The 22,005-nt window shown below is 36.9% G+C and overlaps 1 protein-coding gene and 1 long non-coding RNA gene across 14 annotated transcripts in view; one reads left to right on the forward strand and one right to left on the reverse strand.

Moving 5' to 3' along the window:
- MYO9A (myosin IXA) overlaps positions 1 to 22,005 on the reverse strand; it is a 240,889-nt gene that overhangs the window by 2,946 nt on the left and 215,938 nt on the right. For all 12 annotated transcript variants that reach the window (XM_070468755.1, XM_070468761.1, XM_070468760.1 and 9 more), the window contains 2 exons: positions 2,906 to 3,108; positions 537 to 679 (listed from right to left, as the gene is read on the reverse strand). In XM_070468755.1, coding sequence (XP_070324856.1) covers positions 537 to 679; positions 2,906 to 3,108 — 346 coding nt within the window. The remainder of the gene's footprint in view (positions 1 to 536; positions 680 to 2,905; positions 3,109 to 22,005) is intronic.
- LOC110134269 (uncharacterized) lies at positions 3,044 to 20,187 on the forward strand. 2 transcript variants are annotated; one of them, XR_002312999.2, is made up of 2 exons: positions 3,044 to 3,133; positions 19,825 to 20,187. It is a non-coding gene; the product is annotated as an uncharacterized lncRNA (long non-coding RNA). The 2 variants fall into 2 exon arrangements; XR_002312997.2 differs by having other exon boundaries at positions 3,082 to 3,170.

Below are 22,005 nucleotides of genomic sequence, written 5' to 3' on the forward strand. Positions count from 1 at the left end.
GTCACAATTCAAGAAGAGTTCATCACCCATCTCTACACCATCCATATTATTTCAGAATCAACCCTGAGGAAGCTGGAGTGGGACCATGCCATTAGAAGAGGCCTACAAACATCCCCATCATTTAAAACACTGCCAGAATATGTAGTAAATACCACATCTCGCAGAGACACGGCAGGCAGTTAAAGACTTCCCTGGGTCTGGTCCCATCTCATAGCAGGGCACGGCTCCCACTACCTGCCTTTAGAAAATGGGTCATGAGTCAGTAAGATAACATGAGCTATGACTGCTGGCTTTCCTCTGTGGTAAATACAAGGAAACATTACATTACAAAAGAAATATGTTACACTGAAGGCTTGGTCTGATGAACAATTTATATAGAAGCTTTAGGAGGACTGGTATATTTCAGCTCCTTAGGACTTTGTCATCTTTTCATGTAAGGTCAAGGGCCTTCTTGAAAGAGACTGTCTTTGCTTGGGAATCCTTATTCCTCCTCTGCAAAACAAATCTGGAGTCTTTGGTCTAACATGTTCATTTACCTGATTTCTCAGAGATGGCACCTTCAGACTCAATATTCAAATTTTCTGAGCTATCAGCAGTCCCTATGGAGGCCTCAGACTCAAGGGTTTCATCATCAGAGGCACGTGGTTCCAGGACAAGCATCTCAAATGTTAGCTCTTCCCTGTAAGATACAATCAAGAAATCATTATCGTTTGATAAGAAATGGAAGGAAGCCAACAGGAAAGCAGACCTTCTGTGAATGTCAGGAATTTAGGTAGCAAAAACAGTCACATTTCTTACTGTTCCCTTGCAGGGTGGTGATAAGGACCTGTACACCTGGTGTGAAGAGCCAACTCATTGGAAAAGACCCTGATGCTAGGAAAGATTGAAGGCAGAAGGAGAAGGGGATGACAGAGGATGGGATGGCTGGATGGTATCACCGACTCAATGAACGTATGTTTGAGCAAACCAAGGGAGACAGTGAAGGATAGGGAAGCCAGGCTTGCTGCAGTCCATGGGGTCACAAAGAGCTGAACATGACTTAGCGAATGAACAAGTCACAGTGAAGGTTAAAGGCAGCAAAGGCTGGAACCTATAATGGAGCTAAGGGTGAGGCAGAGGAAGATGCTAAAGCTGTAAGATCCTTTGATAAAATGAACTCTGGGCTGCTAATCAGGAGATTGGGATTCTAAACTCACTCTGAATTCAATCATAATACATCAGGAAAGTACTTTCCTCTTTCTGGACCTTAACTTTCTCATCCACAAAAACAAAGAGACTAAACTAGATGGTCTCTAGGATTCCTTCCAGCTCTTAAAACTATTTTCTACAAAATTTTATTAGCTGCTACACACTCTATCCTCTCCCTTCTTTGGTCAAGGAGAGACCGCTAGATATCCTAAATGAAATAAAACAGATTGACCTCTTCTGTCCTTTTAAACCTTTGCCATCTCCACTTAAGACTACTATTCTCTACTCCTTATCAATCACTCACCTCCTCTCAGCCATGCCTCTTCATTCCTTGAAGTCTTTGGTACCTGGCTCCTAATCTTACTTTCTCACTACTGCCTGACACCACTCTGATTCATTTTAATCAATATCTTTGTTAAAAGCTCATGTTAATACCCTAACACCAAAGTTCCTTTAACATCTGCAATTCCTAATAACCTTTTCTCCACTCTGTAGGCAATTTTCCCCAGTGGGCAGACCCTGGAGTTTGTCAATCCCTCCTCCACTCTGTTCACTGCCTCCTTAATCCTTTCAAGTTTAACTCCATATTCATCAATTCTCCTCCTTTTCAGAGCTCTCTTAGCTTCTCTTCCACTCTACCCAGCTTTAAAATATTCATCCTTTATACCTCCGATACCTGGCATGAGATTCATGGACAATCTTTGCAAGGATAGTCTTGCCAACAATTCACTGCTGCAATGACAACTGTCATAAGCAATGCACATTCACATCTCTGAGACTATGTTCATACATTTTCCTTTCTCTGGGACTTTCACCTTCCTGGCAAATTCCTATTCATCCTTCAATACTTCCAATGCCATTTTCATCAAAGCTGAATTAGCTCCTCTTTCAGATCATTTTTGTATCAAATAGCTATCTGCTCATCAAAGTAGACCATTTTTACCTTATCATGTTCAGCACAGTTGAGTCCAAGCTGCTTTTGCAGCTTATCCAAATTCTAGAAGCAATCCTGACAAGCAAAAAGTACTTTTAAAAAGTCATAATCTCTCATGAATCAAGCTTTCAGACCTGGGATCCTGGAACTCAGGAAGAAAAATCTCCTTAAAACTTAAGTCATCACTATCAACCAGTACACAGTACCTTCAGAGAAAACCACAGGATGTTCACATTATACCCAAGAAGTAGTGTTACCATCCTTGCTCCAGGAATGGTAGAGGTCACAAAGCGGTTTATTTGTCTCTCTCCCAAATTGCAACCAATTTCCCTACCCGGTGTCCCAGCACCTCCATGAGTTGCTGCCTTACCCTGACCATCCAGTTGCTGACCCCATGGTTATACTGATCTTCAGATAATAATGTTCCTTTATGGAGTTCTGAATCATCTTAGCCTGGGAATCCTTATTCCTCCTTTATAAGAAAAATCTGTCATCAAGACTGGTGACCTGTTAGGAATCTGGGCTAAGACTGACACACCCTGTCCAGTCAGGCTTTCAAGAATCTCCACTGTAGCAGTTTCAGATCTCCCAGCTCATGAGCATCCTTCCCTGAGGTGACAACTTTCGCACTGCTACCTGAGTACAGACAGCATGTCCTTGTCATCTCTACATCCCCTGTACCCTGATGTAGAGCTTGACTCACAATAAGGAAGAATAAAGAGAGTACAGGAGGAAGGAAATGGAAACAGGTAACGGTTGCTCCCTCTCGTTCCGGCGACTCACTTCTCTTTCTGCAGATTCTCAATCTGCTCGGTCAGGACTCTCTCCTCCTGCTGCATAGCTGCCTGCTGCTGCTCCGTGATGTCAGTATCCAGGGCTGCCTCACTAGTCAAGGTCTCTTCTGTGACATCAGACATGGAGGGCAACCGAACCACAGCAGGAGAGGATGGACATGGATAGTTTCCTCGACGAAGACGCCCCTTGCCCTGCAAAGAAAAATACATGTTAAAGGTAAACTGAGTGGCTCCATCAGTTTTACTTGGCCCAGGTAGGATAACGAGTGTAATATTTCCATCACACCTGGTGAATGGTGGGAATAAGTGGAAACATTCTATGAGACCTAAAATATTTAATGAGATACCATATCCATCAAACACATTTAGGTAGGCTAAGTATTTCTTGCCAGAGCACTGGAAAATGGGTATGCAGGTGGGTGGGAGTGTAAGAACACACCGTGTACTGGGATGAGATTCTCTTTTTTAACTAAGGTATAGTTGTTTTACAATGCTGTATTAGTTTCTTCTGCTGTACAATGAAGTGAATCAGCCATATATATACCTGTATTCCCCTTCCTCTTGAACCTCCCTCCCTCCTCCCCTCTTCTGCCCCTCTGAGTTATCACAGAGCTCCAAACTAAGCTCCCTGTGCTATAAAGCAACTTCCCACTAGCTATTTTACACATGGTAGTGTATATGTGTCAATCCTAATCTTTACAATGATATGAGATTCTCCTTTTCATCTAAGCTACCTCCTGCAAAACTAAATATCCTGCAAACTAAATATCTACACATGGCTTATTTAAATTTTAGTTAATTAAAGTTAAATGGGATGTGGGGGAGGGATAAATTGGGAGACTGGAATTGACATATATGTATATGACATGTGTGCATACTACTATATATAAAACAGATAACTAATAAGGACCTACTGTATAGCACAGGGAACTCTACTCAATACTCCGAGATGGCCTATATGGAAAAATAAAATCTTTAAAAAGAGTGGATATATGTATAACTGGTTCACTTCACTATACACCTGAAACTAACACAACATTATAAATCAAGCAAACTCCAATAAAGCTTTTTTAATTAAATAGAAGTAAAAAATTTAGCTCTGCAATCACCCTAGCTAGATTTCAAAAGTTTAACAGCCACAGGTGGTTAGTGACTACCACAAGGAAAAGTGCAGATATAGAGCATCTCTATCATCAAAGTTCTGAGGGACAAGACTGCTCTGTAATGTTAACCTTGGAATATATACTGTCTCTAGGAAGACTATACAAAACAGGTCCTAAAACTCAGTTTTATTTTTAAAAAAATATCATTTATATATTATAGGGTGTTAGTGAGAGATATTCTCTAAGAACAACTCAAGAAACTTCCTTCTTGAGATCAGAGGGGGAATAATCTCATTGTTTTAATTGGTTACTTTGTATGTAACTTTAGCCTCTAATAATGACAATTAAACCTCCTGCTGAGAACAACTGGACGAAACATAAAAACCTAACAGATTCTTGAAGGCACTACAGAGTTAACAAGGCAGACCAAAGAGAGGTTGGCCCAGTATTCAGGGCTAATTTATGTTTAAGAAGAGGCAGATGAGAGTCTGAACAGAGCTTCTGACAGACTACAGCAGGAGTCAGCAAAATATGGCCCTTGGGCCAAATGTGTCCTAATGTCAGATTTTGTAAATAAAGCTTTATTGAAATACTTTTCTGCTCATTAATTCATGCATTGTCTATGGCTCTTCTGCAGAATAACGGTAGCACTGATGGTTGCAACAGCTTCCATGTTCTGCAAAGCCTCAAGTATTTAGACTATGGTCCTTTATAGAAAATTTGCCAAGCCCTGGGATAAGGATAATAGTCCAGACCCAGGCAAGGGTGTGAACTGTAGTCGGGTGTTGAGTGTGGACTCCATCCATGCCTGATGCTGGGACCCCTAAGGTTTGTAAATTGAAATTATTATAGTCATTGCAGATACTGCAGGCTAGCTTCAAGTTGTCTGAATGGTTCAAAAAACTGTAATCCCTAAAATTGGTTTCAAGTAATCTCAGCTTGCTAGTGTCCTAGAACCTGGCAGAAAACAATGAAAACACTCTCTGGAGGAAAGTAACACCATCTCAGGTTTCAAAATATTTTTACAAATAATTTTTAAAAATACTTTGCTCACATACAATAAAAGGTAACCAAGCACAAAAGGAGACAAGACAATGTAAATGGAAACCAGTAAAAACAACAGAAACCCTCAATGACACCAGATATTGTGACCATCAGAACAGACTTAAAGTAACCGTGCTGAAAGACACAGAAAGACATAGTTTAACTAGTGGACTGGAATAGGTCAGAAGAAAATATAAAGAATCAAGCAGAGAAAACAAAAATTTTTTTCTAGAAAAATTCAGTAAAGAAAATAAGAGGACACAATAAAAAGATCATATGCAAAAAGATTACTAGGAGAAAAGAGAGATCCTACAGGAGAAATAACAAAGAAATAATAGCAGAACATCTTTCAAAACCAATTAAAGATATCAACCTACTGACTGAAGAAAATCTTCAACCTCTAGAAAAGACAAACATTGGGTTGGCCAAAAAGTTCATTCAGGTCTTTCCATCTGATGTTATATGAAAAGTCTGAGCGAACTTTTTGGCCAATCCAATAAAAAGAAGTCCATACCCAAACCTAGAGACAGCTGCTAAAAATTAAAGGCAAGAGAAAATCTAAAGAGAAGTCAGAAAAAAAAAATGTATCTGCAACAAAGAAGCAACTAGTTGATTCAAGGCTTCCTTTTCAACAGAAACAATGAAAGTCAGAAAACAACAAACGGTATTTTCAAAAGATGAAAGGAAAAAGTAACTGCCTGTCTATTATTCTATATATTGCAAAAGCAGTCTTCAAGGATGAAGTTCAAATAAAGACATCTTCAGACATACTAAGATAGGAAATCTGTCACCAGCAGATTTGCACTAAGGGAAGGACAGACAGAAAATGACTCAAAGAGAAAAGACAAGGAGAAAGAAATGAAGAGCAGTGAAAACAGTAAATACGTAAGCCTAAATGAATTTTCATAAAACATAAGAATAATGTATTGCATTTAAAATACAAGATAATTTAAAACATCTGCATAACAACAACAGCAACTATATCATACAATAGCTAGAGCATATTAAAGACCTTGCACTATCTAGGAAAAAAATAAAAGCACCAACTGACTTTGATAAATCACAGATGTCTGTTGTAGTCTTTAGGTTGAAAACTAAAAGAAGGGTAAAAAAAGTATAAAACTTTAAAACTAAGGAAAAAATGGAATATAATATGTAGTCAAAAGAAAAAGGAAAAAAGAACAAAACAGGCAAGAAACAAAACATATATCAGGTAGGAAAAATTAAAAGCACAAAATAGCAGATTTAAATCCAAATATATCAGTGATTATGTTAAGTAGATTAAATGCTTTAGTTAAAACCTGAAGATTATCAGACTGCATTTAAAAAAAAAGAAATTTCAACTATATTAAGTTTACAAGGCATGCATATAAAATATTCAGAATTCAGGAAGGCTGAAAGCAAAAAGGCAGGAGTAAAAGACATACCATGTCAGCACAGAGAAAACAAGTGTATACACACAAATCAGTCAAGTAATAGACCTAAACAACTTAATAAACACAAGTTATCTAATAGACATATAGAATTCATGACCTAACAATTACAGGGTATTTTAAAGCACACACAGCAAAGACAATAATAAATTTCCCAGTATTGAAACAGTTTATCTGACCTTTAAAGTAATTTAAAGTAAGTTTTCTGACAGTGCAATTACAAAGAGAAAACTAAAAATCCCTATGTATGCAGAATTTAAGAAACAGACTTCTATGGATCAAGAGAATGTGATACATTTATGAAATAGCGCAATTTGCAGCAACATGGATGGACCTAGAGACTATCATACTAAATGAAGTAAGTCAGAAAGAGAAAGACAAATGTCATATGACATCACCTATGTATGGAATCTAAAATATGACCCAAAGGAACTCATCTAGGAAACAGATTCCCAGACACACCACACAGGGGGAAGAGTGAGGGAGAGCCGGATGAGAGTGTGGGATTCGAAGATATAAGCTATCACATACAGAATGGGTAAACACCACAGCCCCACTGTATAGCTTGCAGAACTATACTCAATACTCTGTGATAAAGCCATAATGGAAAAGAGGGAGAGAATGATATATGTGTATAAGTGAGTCATTCTGCTGTATGGCAGAAATTAACACAACACTGTAAATCAACTATACTTGAATAAAATTAAAAAAAAGAAAAAGAAATAGACTTCTAAAACACCCATAGCCAAAGAAATCACAACAGGAATTTTAAAATTCTTTGAACTAAAACAACAATGTCGAAATCTGTGGGATACAGTTTAACTCTGTTGATCTTAAAGTTATAAGGTTTATATGCATACATTAGAAAAAAAGGTTAAAAATTAAAAAGGTAAGTACTTTAGAAAAAAGGTTATCTATTTTAGAAAACTATGGAAAAAACAACAAAATAAACCCAAAGAGAAAAAAAGGAAATAAAGAGTAAATAGACACTAGAAAAAAGAGGACCAAAGTCAAATGCAGCTCTTTGAAACAACTAATAAAGAATTTCAAATTGATTAAGAAAAATTGGCAAAATTGATAAGAAAGAAAGAAATCACAAATAACCAAAAGCGGGAATGAAAAGGGGGGCATCATCCAAATCTAGGAGACACGAAAAAGATAAGAGGCCACTATGAACAACAATATGTTAATAAATCTGAAACTTTATACAAAGTGGAGAAATTTCTACAAAAGTCCAAGTAACTAATACTGTCAAGGAAATTTAAAAATGTGACTAATTTTATAAACTTAATCTATAAATAAAATCTTTATAGAGAGAAAGCTGTAAGCTTAGATGATTTCACCAGTAAACAAGAAGAAATAACACACAAATTTCTTCCAAAGAATTAAAAATAAGGACTACTCTCCTGCTTGCTACAACTAGAGAAAAAAAAAGCCCACACAGCAATAAAGACCCAGCACATCCATAAATAAATAAAAATTATAAAAAAGGACTGCTCTCCAACTCATTTTAAGAGGCCAGCATAAACTAGATATTAAAACATAGGACATTAAAAGGATAGTCTATTATAGGACAATTTTACTCAAACACAGGTGCAAAAATTCTAAACATACTATAAACCAATCTCAATAAAAACCCCAAGACAATTTTTGTGAAGCTGATTCTATAATTTATACGGCAATATATACAGAGCCAAGAATAGTCAAAACACTATTGAAGAAGGTAGAGTGACTTGTTCTAGCAAATATTTTTAGAAAGCTATGCTAATTGAAATAGTGGTGTTGATACAAAGATAGTCAAAATAGACTAGAAAGAGATCCACACATATAAAGACCACTCCCTACATTATATCACATACAAAAATATTTTCAGGTGGATTATACACCTAAATGTGAAAGGCAAAACAATAAAGCTTGCAGATGATAATAATAAAGATTATCTTCACAACTTAAGATTGTGAAAAAATTCTTAAACATGACTCTAAAAGTACTAATCTAAAGGAAAAGATTGGTGAATTAGGCTACATTAAAATTAAGAACATCCTGTTCATTGTCAGACACCTTTAAAAGTGGAAGAAGAAATTATGCAACGGAAGTAATCAATAAAGGGCTTATATCCAGAATCGATAAAGGGCTTATATCCAGAATCCATTAAGAACTCTTTCAAATCAGAAAAAGGCAGACAACCCCATCAGAAAAATGAACAAGAGTTGTGAACAGGTCCTCCATCAAAGAGGATATTCAAACTGCCCTACTTATGAGAATGTGCTTAAGCACATTAGAGTCACAACACAGAAATTTAAAATGAAACCCTAATGATAGATCCATTAAAATGGCAAAAATTAAAGAACCTGGCAATGTAAGAGCTGGGAAGGAAGTGGAGCAATTGGGAACTCTCATACACTGCTAGTACAATACAACTATTTTGAAAAAAAATTGGCATTATGGACTCAGGATGAAAAAAACAACGTGTGTGTGTGTATCCTGTGACCCAGTAATTCCATTCCTGTATAACCACCACAAAAATACATCCATGTCACCATCAAAACTACATGTATTAGAATGTTCCTAGAAGCATTACTCATAATTCCCTAAAATACAAGCCAAATGTCCATCAACACTAGAATGGATTAACTGTGGTATACACATACACTAAAATACTACTACAGTAACAAGTATACACTTTTATAATGGAACACAATAATATGGACAAGTCTTACACATATAAGGTTGAGTGAAACAAATCAGATGTAAAATACCTGTTACATGAGTCCATTTATATAAAGCTCAACAACAGAACTGCAGTGCTCAGGGATACACCACCAGTCGGAGAACAACAAAGAAAACAGAGTAAGTGATCAACGTAATACTCAGATTATTGCCTACTTTGGGGGGAGAGAAAGGATTGTGATTGGAAAGAAAAAGAGCTTCTGGGGGTTCTATCTCTTGACCTAAGGCTGGTACATGGATGTTCATAATTAAGACATTATATATGTTTCTGTGCTTTTCTATATGTGTCATATTTCTCAATAAAGCTAGTTCCTCCTCAAAGCTAGTTATTAATGCAAAATACTACTATCTTTTGAATAGCATGGGACAAAAAAACTGGCAGATTTCTGAGTTGATGTTGGGGAGAAGAAAGGAAGATCTGTCTCAGAAACAGAAACTGCTGAGCTAGCCCAAATTATAAGGTGAAAGTGGAGGGTAGTTCTAAAGACATTCAGGCTGATTCTTTCAAACATATGCCCTCTAAAACATGCAACAGGATAAATATCAGGAGGATGACAAGATTGATATTCCACTTTTAGTTCTGGGATCAAGAAATGAGGAATAAGTTATGAAAGACTTCAAAACACAGGATCAAATTTCACCATATGTATGGAAACACAAAAAAACCTCGAACAGACAAAGCAATCTTGAGAAAGAAAAATGGAACTGGAGGAATCAACCTTCCTGACTTCAGACTATACTACAAAGCTACAGTCATCAAGACAGTATGGTAATGGCACAAAGACAGAAATATAGACCAATAGAACAAAACAGAAAACCCAGAGATAAATCCACACACCTGTGGACACCTTATCTTTGACAAAGGCGACAAAAATATACAATGGAGAGAAGACAATCTCTTTAACAAGGGGTACTAGGAAAACTGGTCAACCACCTGTAAAAGAATGAAACCAGAATATTTTCTATCACCATATACAAAAATAAACTCAAAATGGATTAAAAATCTACATGTAAGACCAGAAACTATAAAACTCTTAGAAGAAAACATAGGCAGAACACTCTTTGACATAAATCACAGCAAGATCCTCTATGACTCACCTCCCAGAGTAATGGAAATAAAAATAAAAGTAAACAAATGGGACCTAGTTAAAAGTTTTTGTGCAATGAAGGAAACTATAAGCAAGATGAAAAAAGGCAGCCTTCAGAATGAGAGAAAATAATAGCAAATGAAACAACTGATAAAGAATTAATCTCCAAAATATACAAGTAGTTCATGCAGATCAATACCAGAAAAATGAACGATCCAATCAAAAAGTGGGCCAAAGAACTAAACAGACATTTCTCCAAAGAAGACATATGATGGCTAATGTGCATTGTTGCTCAGTTGTGTCCAATTCTTTGTGACCCCAAGAACTGTAGCTCACCAGGCTCCTCTGTCCATGAGGTTTCTCCCGGCAAGTATACTAGAGTGGGTTGCCATGGAGTTCACTGGAGATGGCTAATAAACACATGAAAAGATGCTCAGCATCACTCATTAACAGAGAAATGCAAATCAAAACCACAATGAGGTACTAACTCACACCAGTCAGACTGGCTGCCATCAAAAAGTCTACAAACAATAAATGCTAGAGAGGGTGTGGAGAAATGGGAACCCTCTTACACCATTGGTGGGAATGCAAACTAGTACAGCCACTATGGAGAACAGTGTGGAGATTCCTTAAAAAACTGGAAATAGAACTCCCTTACGACCCAGCAATCCCACTGCTGGGCATACACACCTGGGAAACCAGAACTGAAAGAGACACATGTATTCCAATGTTCACTGCAGCACTGTTTACAATAGCCAGGACATGGAAGTAACTTAGATGTCCATCGGCAGATGAATGGATAAGGAAGTTGTGGTATATAAACAAAGTGGAATATTACTTAGCTATAAAAAGAAGGCATTTGTGTCAGTTCTAATGAGATGGATGAAACTGGAGCCTATTATACACATTGAAGTATACAGAAGTATACAGAAAGAAAAACACCAATACAGTATACTAACACATACATAGGGAATTTAGAAAGATGGTAACAACGACCCTATATATAAGACGGCAAAAGAGACAGAGATGTAAAGAATAGACTTTTGGACTCTGTGGGAGAAGGTGAGGGTGGGATGATTTGGGAGAATAGCATTGAAACACGTATATTACCATATGGAAAAGAGATCACCAGTGCCAGTTCAACGCATGAAGCAGGGCACTCCAAGCCAGCGCACTGGGACACCCAAAGGAACAGGGTGGGGAGGGAGGTGGGAGGGGGCTCAGGATGAGGGGACACATATGCACGCATGGCTGATTCACGTCTGTATATGGCAAAAACCGCCACAATACTGTAAAGTAATCAGCTTCCAATTAGAAAAAAAATCAGTCTGCCAATTTAACAGAAGATGACTCTAGATAAGACAGCGTTGTGGAACAGAGGCAGAGAATGGGGTCTTGAGTGTTAAAGTCCATTATGACTGGTCAGGATCACATTATAAACTCCAGGACATCTTCTCATTACATACGATTTTGACTATCTTAATGAAGCCAAATGAACAACTAAAAATTTGATATAAAAGCCTCAGGGAGCTGGAAAAAATCTGAGCTTATCCCTAGTATTCACTTTCCAGAATTCAATAAAATAGCTGCTTGTGTTCTGAGTTCACACCATCACCTGGCCACCTAAGTACCTCACAAGGGTTAGTTAAGAATTATTTAACAGAGCTAAAGAAAATCAAACTACCTTTCTAGGTATGATCTCTCTTAAGATAGCACTAAATAAAGATTAAGAAAGAACTCCTACAGCCCAGGGTTCTCTCACAAGGTCAGAGAAAGTAAATTTTAAAGTTAATTACATAAAGCTTTTAGGAACATGGGAAAATGTTAATACTGTGTTAAGAACTAGGCCATAAACAAGTATACCATAGGTTCTCTTAAAATCTGCAAATACATCAAGGTATTTCCCAAGTGTAATAATATCCTTTATTCTCCATACTTTTCTGTACCTTCCAATTTTTCCATAGTAAGCACAAATTAGTTTTTTTAATGATTTGTTTTTTACAGCAACATTTACTATATATTCTTTTCAAGTGTTATTACTCATAATTGCTTTTCTACACTCAACAGACTGAAAAGGCAAACATTTTCTCTGCATTATGATAAAAACAGATTTGACCTCGTGGACTCCCTGGAAAGAGCAGTTAACACTCTAAGAAGTGGTTTGTAGTAACCTTTGTTCATTTTCCACTAGAGAGCTGGTCTTTCTCCTATTTATTTATAGGGGCTTTTTGCTCATTAACTAAGGAAAATTAGATTTTGTGATATGATTTGTAAGTATTTCCTAAGGTATATTATTTCCCTTGTGCTTTGCTATGGTCATTTTTGTCATGCATAACTTGATACTTAAGACAATGAACCTATCAACTTTTAATAGTTTTATATAATAGAAAAACCTTCTCTACTCCAAGATCAGAGTGTATTTTTCTATCATAATAGGGATTTTATTGGTTTTGATTTATCACATAGTTCATGAACAAAGCATACTTTACTGCACTTACTGAAAGATCTATAAAAACATATTATAAATCCTTTTCTGAACAGTTATCTAAGTGACTTTCCAGCTTAAACTTTAAAGAAAAATTATTTCTAAAATTAAGATTTTTAACTACAGTTATTTTTGAGTGTTGATGAGTATTAAGTCTAAAGTCTCACTAATCCATGACTTAATATCATACACAATATTCAGATTTCCAACCTCTTAACAGTTACTAGGAAAAGCAATTATGACAGAAAGCCAAGATCAAGGATCCAGTGTAAGATTACTATGCTTATGGAGAGTTAACTATTTTCAGTTTGTAAAGAAAAATAAACTAGCACTTGATTTCACCCTTTCAAAATGGGAGGAGGTGGAATTCCTTTCTTCTTAAAATACATATTTGTAACTGAACTCATGGAAACATAGTAGATTGGTGGTTTCCAGGGACTAGGGTGTGGGGAAAATGGGTGACAGTGGTCAAAGGGTACAAATTTCCAGTTATAAGATGAATAAGTTCTGGGGATATAATGTACAGCATGCTGACTATAGTTAACAATACTGTACTGCATATTTCAATGCTGCTAACAGAGTAGATCTTAAATGTCAACAGCAAAAATAAAGAAGCAACTATATGAAGTAATGAATGTGTTAACTAATCTCATGATAATCATTTCATAATATATACATATATCAATTCATCACACTGTACACCTTAAACTTACACATGTTGTATGTCAATTATATCTCACTATATACACTGGGGGGCTTCCCTGGGTTCGATCCCTGGCTTGGGAAGATCCCCTGGAGGAGGGCATGGCAACCCACTCCAGTATTCTTGCCTGAAGCATCCCCATATACAGAGAAGCCTGGTGGGCTACAGTCCATGGGGTTGCAAAGAATGCAAAAAGGCAAAATGGCTGTCTGAGATGGCCTTACAAATAGCTGTGAAAATAAGAGAAGTGAAAAGCAAAGGAGAAAAGGAAAGATATTTCCAATTGAATGCAGAGTTCCAAAGAATAGCCAGGAGAGATAAGAAAGCCTTCCTCAGTGATCAATGCAAAGAAATAGAGGAAAACAACAGAATGGGAAAGACTAGAGATCTCTTCAAGAAAATTAGAGATACCAAGGGTACATTTCACACAAAGATGGGTTTGATAAAGGACAGAAATGGTAGGGGCCTAACAGAAGCAGAAGATATTAAGAAGAGGTGGCAAGAATATACAGAAGAACTGTACAAAAAATATCTTCACGACCCAGATAATCACATTGGTGTGATCACTCACCTAGAGCCAGACATCTTGGAATGTGAAGTCAAGGGGGCCATAGAAAGCATCACTACGAACAAAGCTAGTGGATGTGATGGAATTCCAGTTGAGCTATTTCACATCCTGAAAGATGATGCTGTGAAAGTGCTGCACTCAATATGCCAGCAAATTTGGAAAACTCAGCAGTGGCCACAGGACCAGAAAAGGTCAGTTTTCATTCCAATCCCTAAGAAAGGCAATCCCAAAGAATGCTCAAACTACCACACAATTGCACTCATCTAACACGCTAGTAAAGTAATGCTCAAAATTCTCCAAGCCAGGCTTCAACAATACGTGAACTGTGAACTTCCAGATGTTCAAGCTGATTTTAGAAAAGGCAGAGGAACCAGAGATCAGATTGCCAACATCTGCTGGATCATCAAAAAAGCAAGAGAGTTCCAGAAAACATCTATTTTGCTTTATTGACTATGCCAAAGCCTTCGACTGTGTGGATCACAATAAACTGTGGAAAATTCTGAAAGAGATGGGAATACCAGACCATCTGACCTGCCTCTTGAGAAACCTGTATGCAGGTCAGGAAGCAACAGTTAATACTGGACATGGAACAACAGACTGGTTCCAATAGGAAAAGGAGTACGTCAAGGCTGTATATTGTCACCCTGCTTATTTAACTTATATGCAGAGTACATCATGAGAAACGCTGGGCTGGAAGAAGCACAAGCTGGAATCAAGATTGCTGGGAGAAATATCAATAACCTCAGATATGCAGATGACACCACCCTTACGGCAGAAAGTGAAGAGGAACTAAAAAGCCTCTTGATGAAACTGAAAGAGGAGAGTGAAAAAGTGGGCTTAAAGCTCAACATTCAGAAAACTAAGACCATGGCATCTGGTCCCATCACTTTATGGGAAATAGACAGGGAGACAATGGAAACAGTGTCAGGCTTTATTTTTTTGGGCTCCAAAATTACTGCAGATGGTGACTGCAGCCATGAAATTAAAAGACGCTTACTCCTTGGAAGGAAAGTTATGACCAACCTAGATAGCATATTAAAAAGCAGAGACATTACTCTGCCAAAAAAGGTCTGTCTGGTCAAGGCTATGGTTTTTCCAGTAGTCATGTACGGATGTGAGAGTTAGACTGTGAAGAAAGCTGAGCGTCGAAAAATTGATGCTTTTGAACTGTGGTGTTGGAGAAGACTCTTGAGAGTCCCTTGGACTGCAAGGAGATCCAACCAGTCCATCCTGAAGGAGGTAAGTCCTGGGTGTTCATTGGAAGGACTGATGCTGAAGCTCCAATACTTTGGTCACCTGATGTGAAGAGTTGACTCATTGGAAAAGACCCTGATCCTGGGAGGGATTGGGGGCAGGAGGAGAAGGGGACGACAGAGGATGAGATGGCTGGATGGCATCACCGACTCGATGGACATGAGTTTGAGTGGACTCCGGGAGTTTGTGATGGACAGGGAGGCCTGGCATGCTGTGATTCAAGGGGTTGCAAAAAGTCGGACAGGACTGAGCAACTGAACTAAACTGAACTGAACTGAGCAACTGGGAGAAGAAAGAAAAAGCCAAAACACGTCTTTAGACTGCTAAAGGAGTGCATTTTAAAAAATGCAATATGTATACACTGCTGTATTTTAAATGGATAGCCAACAAAGTCCTACTGTATAGCACAGAGAACTCTGCTCAATGTTATGTGGCAGCCTGGATGGGAGGGGAGTTTGGGGAAAAATAGATACACGTATATGCATGGCTGAGTCCCTTTGCTGTTCACTTGAAACTATCATAGCACTGTTAATCAGCTGTACTCCAATATAAAATAAAAAGTCTAAAAAACTGACTTAAAAATAATTCTGGATTGTACAAGATGTACAGTATAGGGCCCAGACTTGATAAATTATATTAATTCGATCACATTTGGTTTCAGTTTCTGTGTTACCCTAAGGTGAGTGTTTTTAATTTCTTGGGAAGCCACTTCAGTCTGTTTTCGTTTTGCTCCCCTTTTTCATTTTGTTTCTATTTTTTCCCTTAAAGATGTATCCTTTTCCACCTCCCATTATGTATTTGTTTCCATTTTTGTAGAAAAGGTAGAGCTGATAACCTTTTTCATCTGAAAGGGCAGTTAAGCTCTATAGTCAGGCAGACCAGCTGAAGTAGACAGTGATCAAACACATTAACCGAGAACAATCAAGTTACACCATGCAGGAGATAGCTGACATACTCAAATATCTAAATCAAACACTGGAAATCATTTGCACCAGCTTGGCAAATCACTTTTATGTTTGGGTTCCACATAAGTTAAGCAAAAAAAAAAAAAAAAACAAAAACCTTCTTGACTGTATTTCTGCATGCAATTCTCTCCTAAAACATAAAGAAAACATGCAGTTTTTAAAACAAATTGTGATGGATGATGAAAAGTGTACACTGTACAATAATGTGGGATGGAAGAGTTTGTGGGACAAGTGAAATGAACCACCACCACCATACCAAATGCTGGTCTTCATCCAAAGAAGGTGATGTAGTGTATATAGTAGGACTGAAGGGAGTGCTCTATACTGAACTCCTTCTAGAAAACCATTAATTCCAATAAGTACTGCTCCCAACGAGACCACCTGAAGGCAGCACTTCATGAAAAAACATCTGGAATCTTTGCTCAAGAAGATAACAAGTTTTGGCAAAATGGAATTATGAAGTTGCCTGTAAAATGGCAAAAAGTAGTGGAACAAAATGGTAAATGTGTTGTTCAATAAAGTTTTTGGTGAAAATTAAAGATGTGCCTTTTATTTTTACTTAAAAAACCAAAGAACTTTTTGGCCAACCAAATAGCATGTTCATGGACTGGAAGAATTAATATTGTTAATGTCACCACACTATCCAAGGCAATCTACAGATTCAGTATAATACCTATCAAAACACCTAAGAAATTTTTCACAGAACTAGAACAAATAATTCTAAAATTTGTATGAAAACACAGAATATTCCAAATAGCCAAACCAATCTCAAGAAAGAAAAACAGAACTGGAAGTATCACATTCCCTAATTTCAAAATATACTGCAAAGCTACAATGATCAAAACAGTTTGGTACTGGAAAACAGACATACAGATCAATAGAACAGATATAGAGTACCCAGAAACTCATGCTTATAGTTAATTAATCTACAACAAAGAAGGCAAGGATATACAACAGGAAAAGACAGCTTCTTCAACAAATTGTTGGGACAACTGGACAGTTATAAGCAAAAGAATAAAACTTTCTCAAACCATGTACAAAAATAAATACAAAATGCATTAAAGCCATAAATGTAAGACCTGAAACTCCTAGAAGAAAACATAGGAAGTACACTCTTTGACACTGGTGTTAACAATATTTTTTTGGCTATGTCTCCTCAGGCAAGAGAAACAAAAGCAAAAATAAACAAATGATACTACATCAAAATAAAAAGCTTTTGTACAGCAAAAGAAACTATCAACAAAATTAAAAGGTAGCCTACTGAATGCCAGAAGATATTTGCACATCATGTATCTAACAAGGAGTTAATATACAAAATACTCAAAGAACTCATACAACTCAACTTCAAATAACAAACAACCTAATTAAAAAATGAGCAGAGCACCCGCAAAGACATTTTTTCCAAAGACAACATATAGACGGCCTAAAGACACATGAAAAGATGCTGGACATCACTATCATCAGAGAAATGCAAATCAAAACTACAATGAGGTATCACCTCACACCTGTCAGAATCGTTATTATCCAAAAGATAGCATGTAAGTGTTGGTGAACTGATGCTGAAGCTGAATCTCCAATACTTTGGCCACCTGATGCGAAGAGCTGACTCGTTGGAAAAGACCCTGATGCTGGGAGGGATTGGGGGCAGGAGGAAAAGGGGACGACAGAGGATGAGATGGGTGGATGGCATCACCGACTCTATGGACATGAGTCTGAGTAAGCTCCGGGAGTTGGTGATGGACAGGGAGGCCTGGAGTGCTGCGATTCATGGGGTTGCAAAGAGTTGGACACGACTGAGCAACTGAACTGAACTGAACTGAAGTGTTGGTGAGGATATGGAGAAAAGGGAACCCTTGTGCACTACTGGTAGGAATGTAAATTGGTTCAGCTGCTAGGAAAATACTATGAAGGTGCCTCAAAAAATTAAAAATACTACTGTATTATCTTGCAATTCCACTCCTGGGTATTTATCGTAGGAAAACAAAAACATTAATTCAAAAAGATCTATACACCCCTATGTTCACTGCAGCATTATTTACAATAGTCCACATATGAAAGCAACTTAAGTATCTACTGACAGAAGAATGAAGAAGATGTGGTACACATACACACACTCATACACTCACACACACACAGAGGAATATTACTCAGTTATAAAAAAGAATGAAATCTTGTCATTACCAACAACATGGATGGACTTAGGCTATGCTAACTGAAATAAGTCAAACGGAAAAAAAACAAGTAATGTATGACTTCACTTATATGTGAAATATAAAAAAACAAACAGTCACAACAAAACAAACAGATTAGCAGATACAGAGAACAAACTGGTGGTTGCCAAAGAGGAGAGGGATGAGTTAACCAGGTGAGGGAGATTAAGTGGTACAAACTTATAGTTATAAAATAAATAAGTCACAGGGATGTAATGGGGACTATAGTCAATTATATTGTAATATTAAAAACTCTGTACAGTGACAGGCTAGACTTATAATGGTGGTCATTTTGTAATGTATAAAAATATCAAATCACGATGTGCAGTGCAGCATTATTTATAATAGCCAGGACAGGCAAGCAATCTAAATGTCCATCAGTAGAGAAATGGATATAGAAGATGTGATACTTATATACAATGGAGCATTATTAAGCCATAAAAGAGAATGGAATTGTGCCATTTGTAGAGACATGGATGGACCAAGAGAAAGTCATACAGAGTAAAGTAAGGCAGAAAGAGAAAAACATCATACAGTATCATTTGTAAGTAGAATTTAGGAAATAGTACACAGCAACTTATTTGCAAAGCAAACAGAGAAACAGACATAAAGAACAAACTTATAGATACCAGGGAAGAAGGGTGGATGGGATGAACTGGGAGATTGGGACTGATATATATACGCTACTATATATAAAGTAGATAACTAATGGGAACCTACTTTATATTTATAGCACAGGGAATTCTATTCAATGCTCTGTGGTCACCTAAATGGGAAGGAAATATAAAAAAGAAGGGTATATATATACATATAACTGATTCACTTTGCTGGTAAAGCAGAAACTAAGACAACATTGTAAGGCAACTATACTCCAAAAAAATTTAAAGTAAAGAAAAAACTTTATGTGATAATATCTTATAATTCTAAATTGGTTGAATAATAATATAAAGAAGGTTCCAGCCCCACATCCTGAGGTCAATAAACTCTATAATTTCAAGAATTAAAAAAAAAAATTGAACCACTATACTGTATACTTGAATATTGGAAATCAACTACACTCCAAATAAAAAATAAGTAAATAAAAAATAAGTAAATAAAAAAATAAGTATAATGAAAGTATAATGAGAGGATGTGTGTAGTTTATAAGCAAATACTATGCCATTTTATATAAGGAACTTGAGTGTCCTAGAAATCTGGTATCTGGGAGGGGGTCCTGAAACCAATTTCCTGTGGATACTGAGAGACAATTATACTTCTAGCACTTTTATTTTTAACTTTCCATCTTTGATCCATCTAAATCAACATTTATCTCGCTTTTTCTAAAGTACAGCCAGCCTCTTTCCCTTCACCATTCACAGAACAGTATGCCTCTGCAATGCCAACAGAGGTCTTTTCCTTTGCACCCGAGGTTGATTCCGGAGGCTGAAGATGTAACTCACACCCTGGTGGCTGTGTGCCGGAACGGACTGCTACAACAACTCTGGCATGAAAGGAGGACCTTACGCTGTCTACTGGCGTGCTGTGCTTCTTGTCCCATATCCTTCTACATGATCCTCCTGAGTGTAGCCCATGGTCATCTTATGAGTCTGAAAGTTTAGCTAAGCCAACAGATCCTCTCTCCATCATGTTGGGTGTTACAACAATAAACTGAATAGATGAATTTGGGAAGAACTGACAACCCTTATAAATTCAGTCTTCATTTTCAAATCATTTATTTGTTTAAATCTTTTGTAATTCTTGGGGCCTAAGACTTTTTCTATATAAATCTTCAACATTTTTTGTTCTAGATTTCTTTGTTCAAGTGTATTCCTTGGTATTTTATGTTGCTGTTTTGAATGTATGTGCACGCTAACACAGTGTGTGTGTGAGCAGTTTTCTTCCATTATATCATCCAACTGGTAGTACAAAATCATTCATTGTACCCAGATACCCTATCATTTGTAACTGCTTTTGAGTTGATTTTCTGAAGTTTTGCATGTATATAATAATAATGAAACTGGTGATAATTTTACCTCTTATACATTTATATCTTCGATTCCTTTTTATTATCTAATTGCATTAGCTAGTTTTTCCAGAACAAGGTCAAATAACAGTGAGGATAACGGACAATGAGAGTAACTGCCTTTTGCTAATTTTAATTAGAAAGCTTCCAATGTTTCTCCAGTAAGCAAGATACTTGTTGGGGGCGGGGAGGGGAATAGATATATTTTATCATGCTAAGGAACTACAGATATATCCCCATATTTTAGTAAGAATTTAAAAATAATACCTCTATAATTATAGCAAATGCTTCTTAAATATCTGTGAGGATAATAAAATTTGATTTTTTTTTCTATAGATCAATCGTGTGTGTGTGTGTATGTGTTGTGTTTAGTCACTCAGTCTTGTCTAACTCTTTGTGACCCCATGACCCCATGCAGCCCACCAGGTTCCTCTGTCCATGGGATTTCCCAGGCAAGAAAACTGGTGTAGGTTGCCATTTCCTCCTCTAGGGGACCTTTGCCAACCCAGGGATTAAACCTGCATCTCCTTTATCTCCTGTGTCTTTCCCTGCTGAGTAACATGGTGAATTATGCTATTAAAGTCATTCTTGCATTCCTCAGTTAAATCACACTTAGTCAAAGTTTAGGTTTATGGGCCACTGAGTTATGCTTGACAGTATTTTAACTTGGAATTTTTGGATTAATATTCACAGATGTAGCAGTTCTGAAATTATATATCAAATGTTTTACTGATATACATATATATCAATATGTATTTGTACATATATGTACATGTATACGTGTACATATAAAGACATATGTAGAGGTATACATATATATATATGTATCAAGTGCTGTTCTATGGCTTAAAAATACAAACTCATTTAATCTTTTGAGTTTGGTACTATTAACCCCAGTTTATATATGAGAAAACCGGGGCTTAAAGATTAAATGTCTTGACCATGTTACAACAGCTAGTAAACTAAACACAAAAGTTTACTCCAGAGCCCACTCTGTACTGTTCTGCTTTTAATACTTTATTAAAATTTGTATTAGTTTTTTCTTTTTCTTCAGAGGGGATGTTAACAAGTACCAATGTTATACTCTTTTTCATAATGTTATACTCTTCCTGTCAGCACTAGAATACCTTAAACTATATTATATTTTTCAAGGGTTGGTAAAATTCCTCTTTGAAAATTTACGTCTGGTGTTTTTAAAAGAGGAAACTCTTAGAAACCTGATGGCCTCTCATGACCTAAAAGGAACAGAGCCAAACTACTAGTCCTGGAGCTTAAGACCCAAAAACTTACTTGCTAATTCATTACATCTTATCACTCTCCCCTTCCTTCATTCTTACTAAGAAATCTTATATTCCAGCCCCTGAAGTTTGTTCAGTGTTCTCAGGCATTAAGTTATCCAGCTCTCTGCTTTTCTATGGCTTTTTGCACAGACAAGGTGAGATTTAGCAAACTGAACTACAATTATTTGTATCTTTGTTTACTAGACTACTGATTTATCTATACC

This window comes from Odocoileus virginianus, chromosome 6, assembly GCF_023699985.2.
Source record: "Odocoileus virginianus isolate 20LAN1187 ecotype Illinois chromosome 6, Ovbor_1.2, whole genome shotgun sequence".
NCBI classification, from domain to species: Eukaryota; Metazoa; Chordata; class Mammalia; order Artiodactyla; family Cervidae; genus Odocoileus; species Odocoileus virginianus.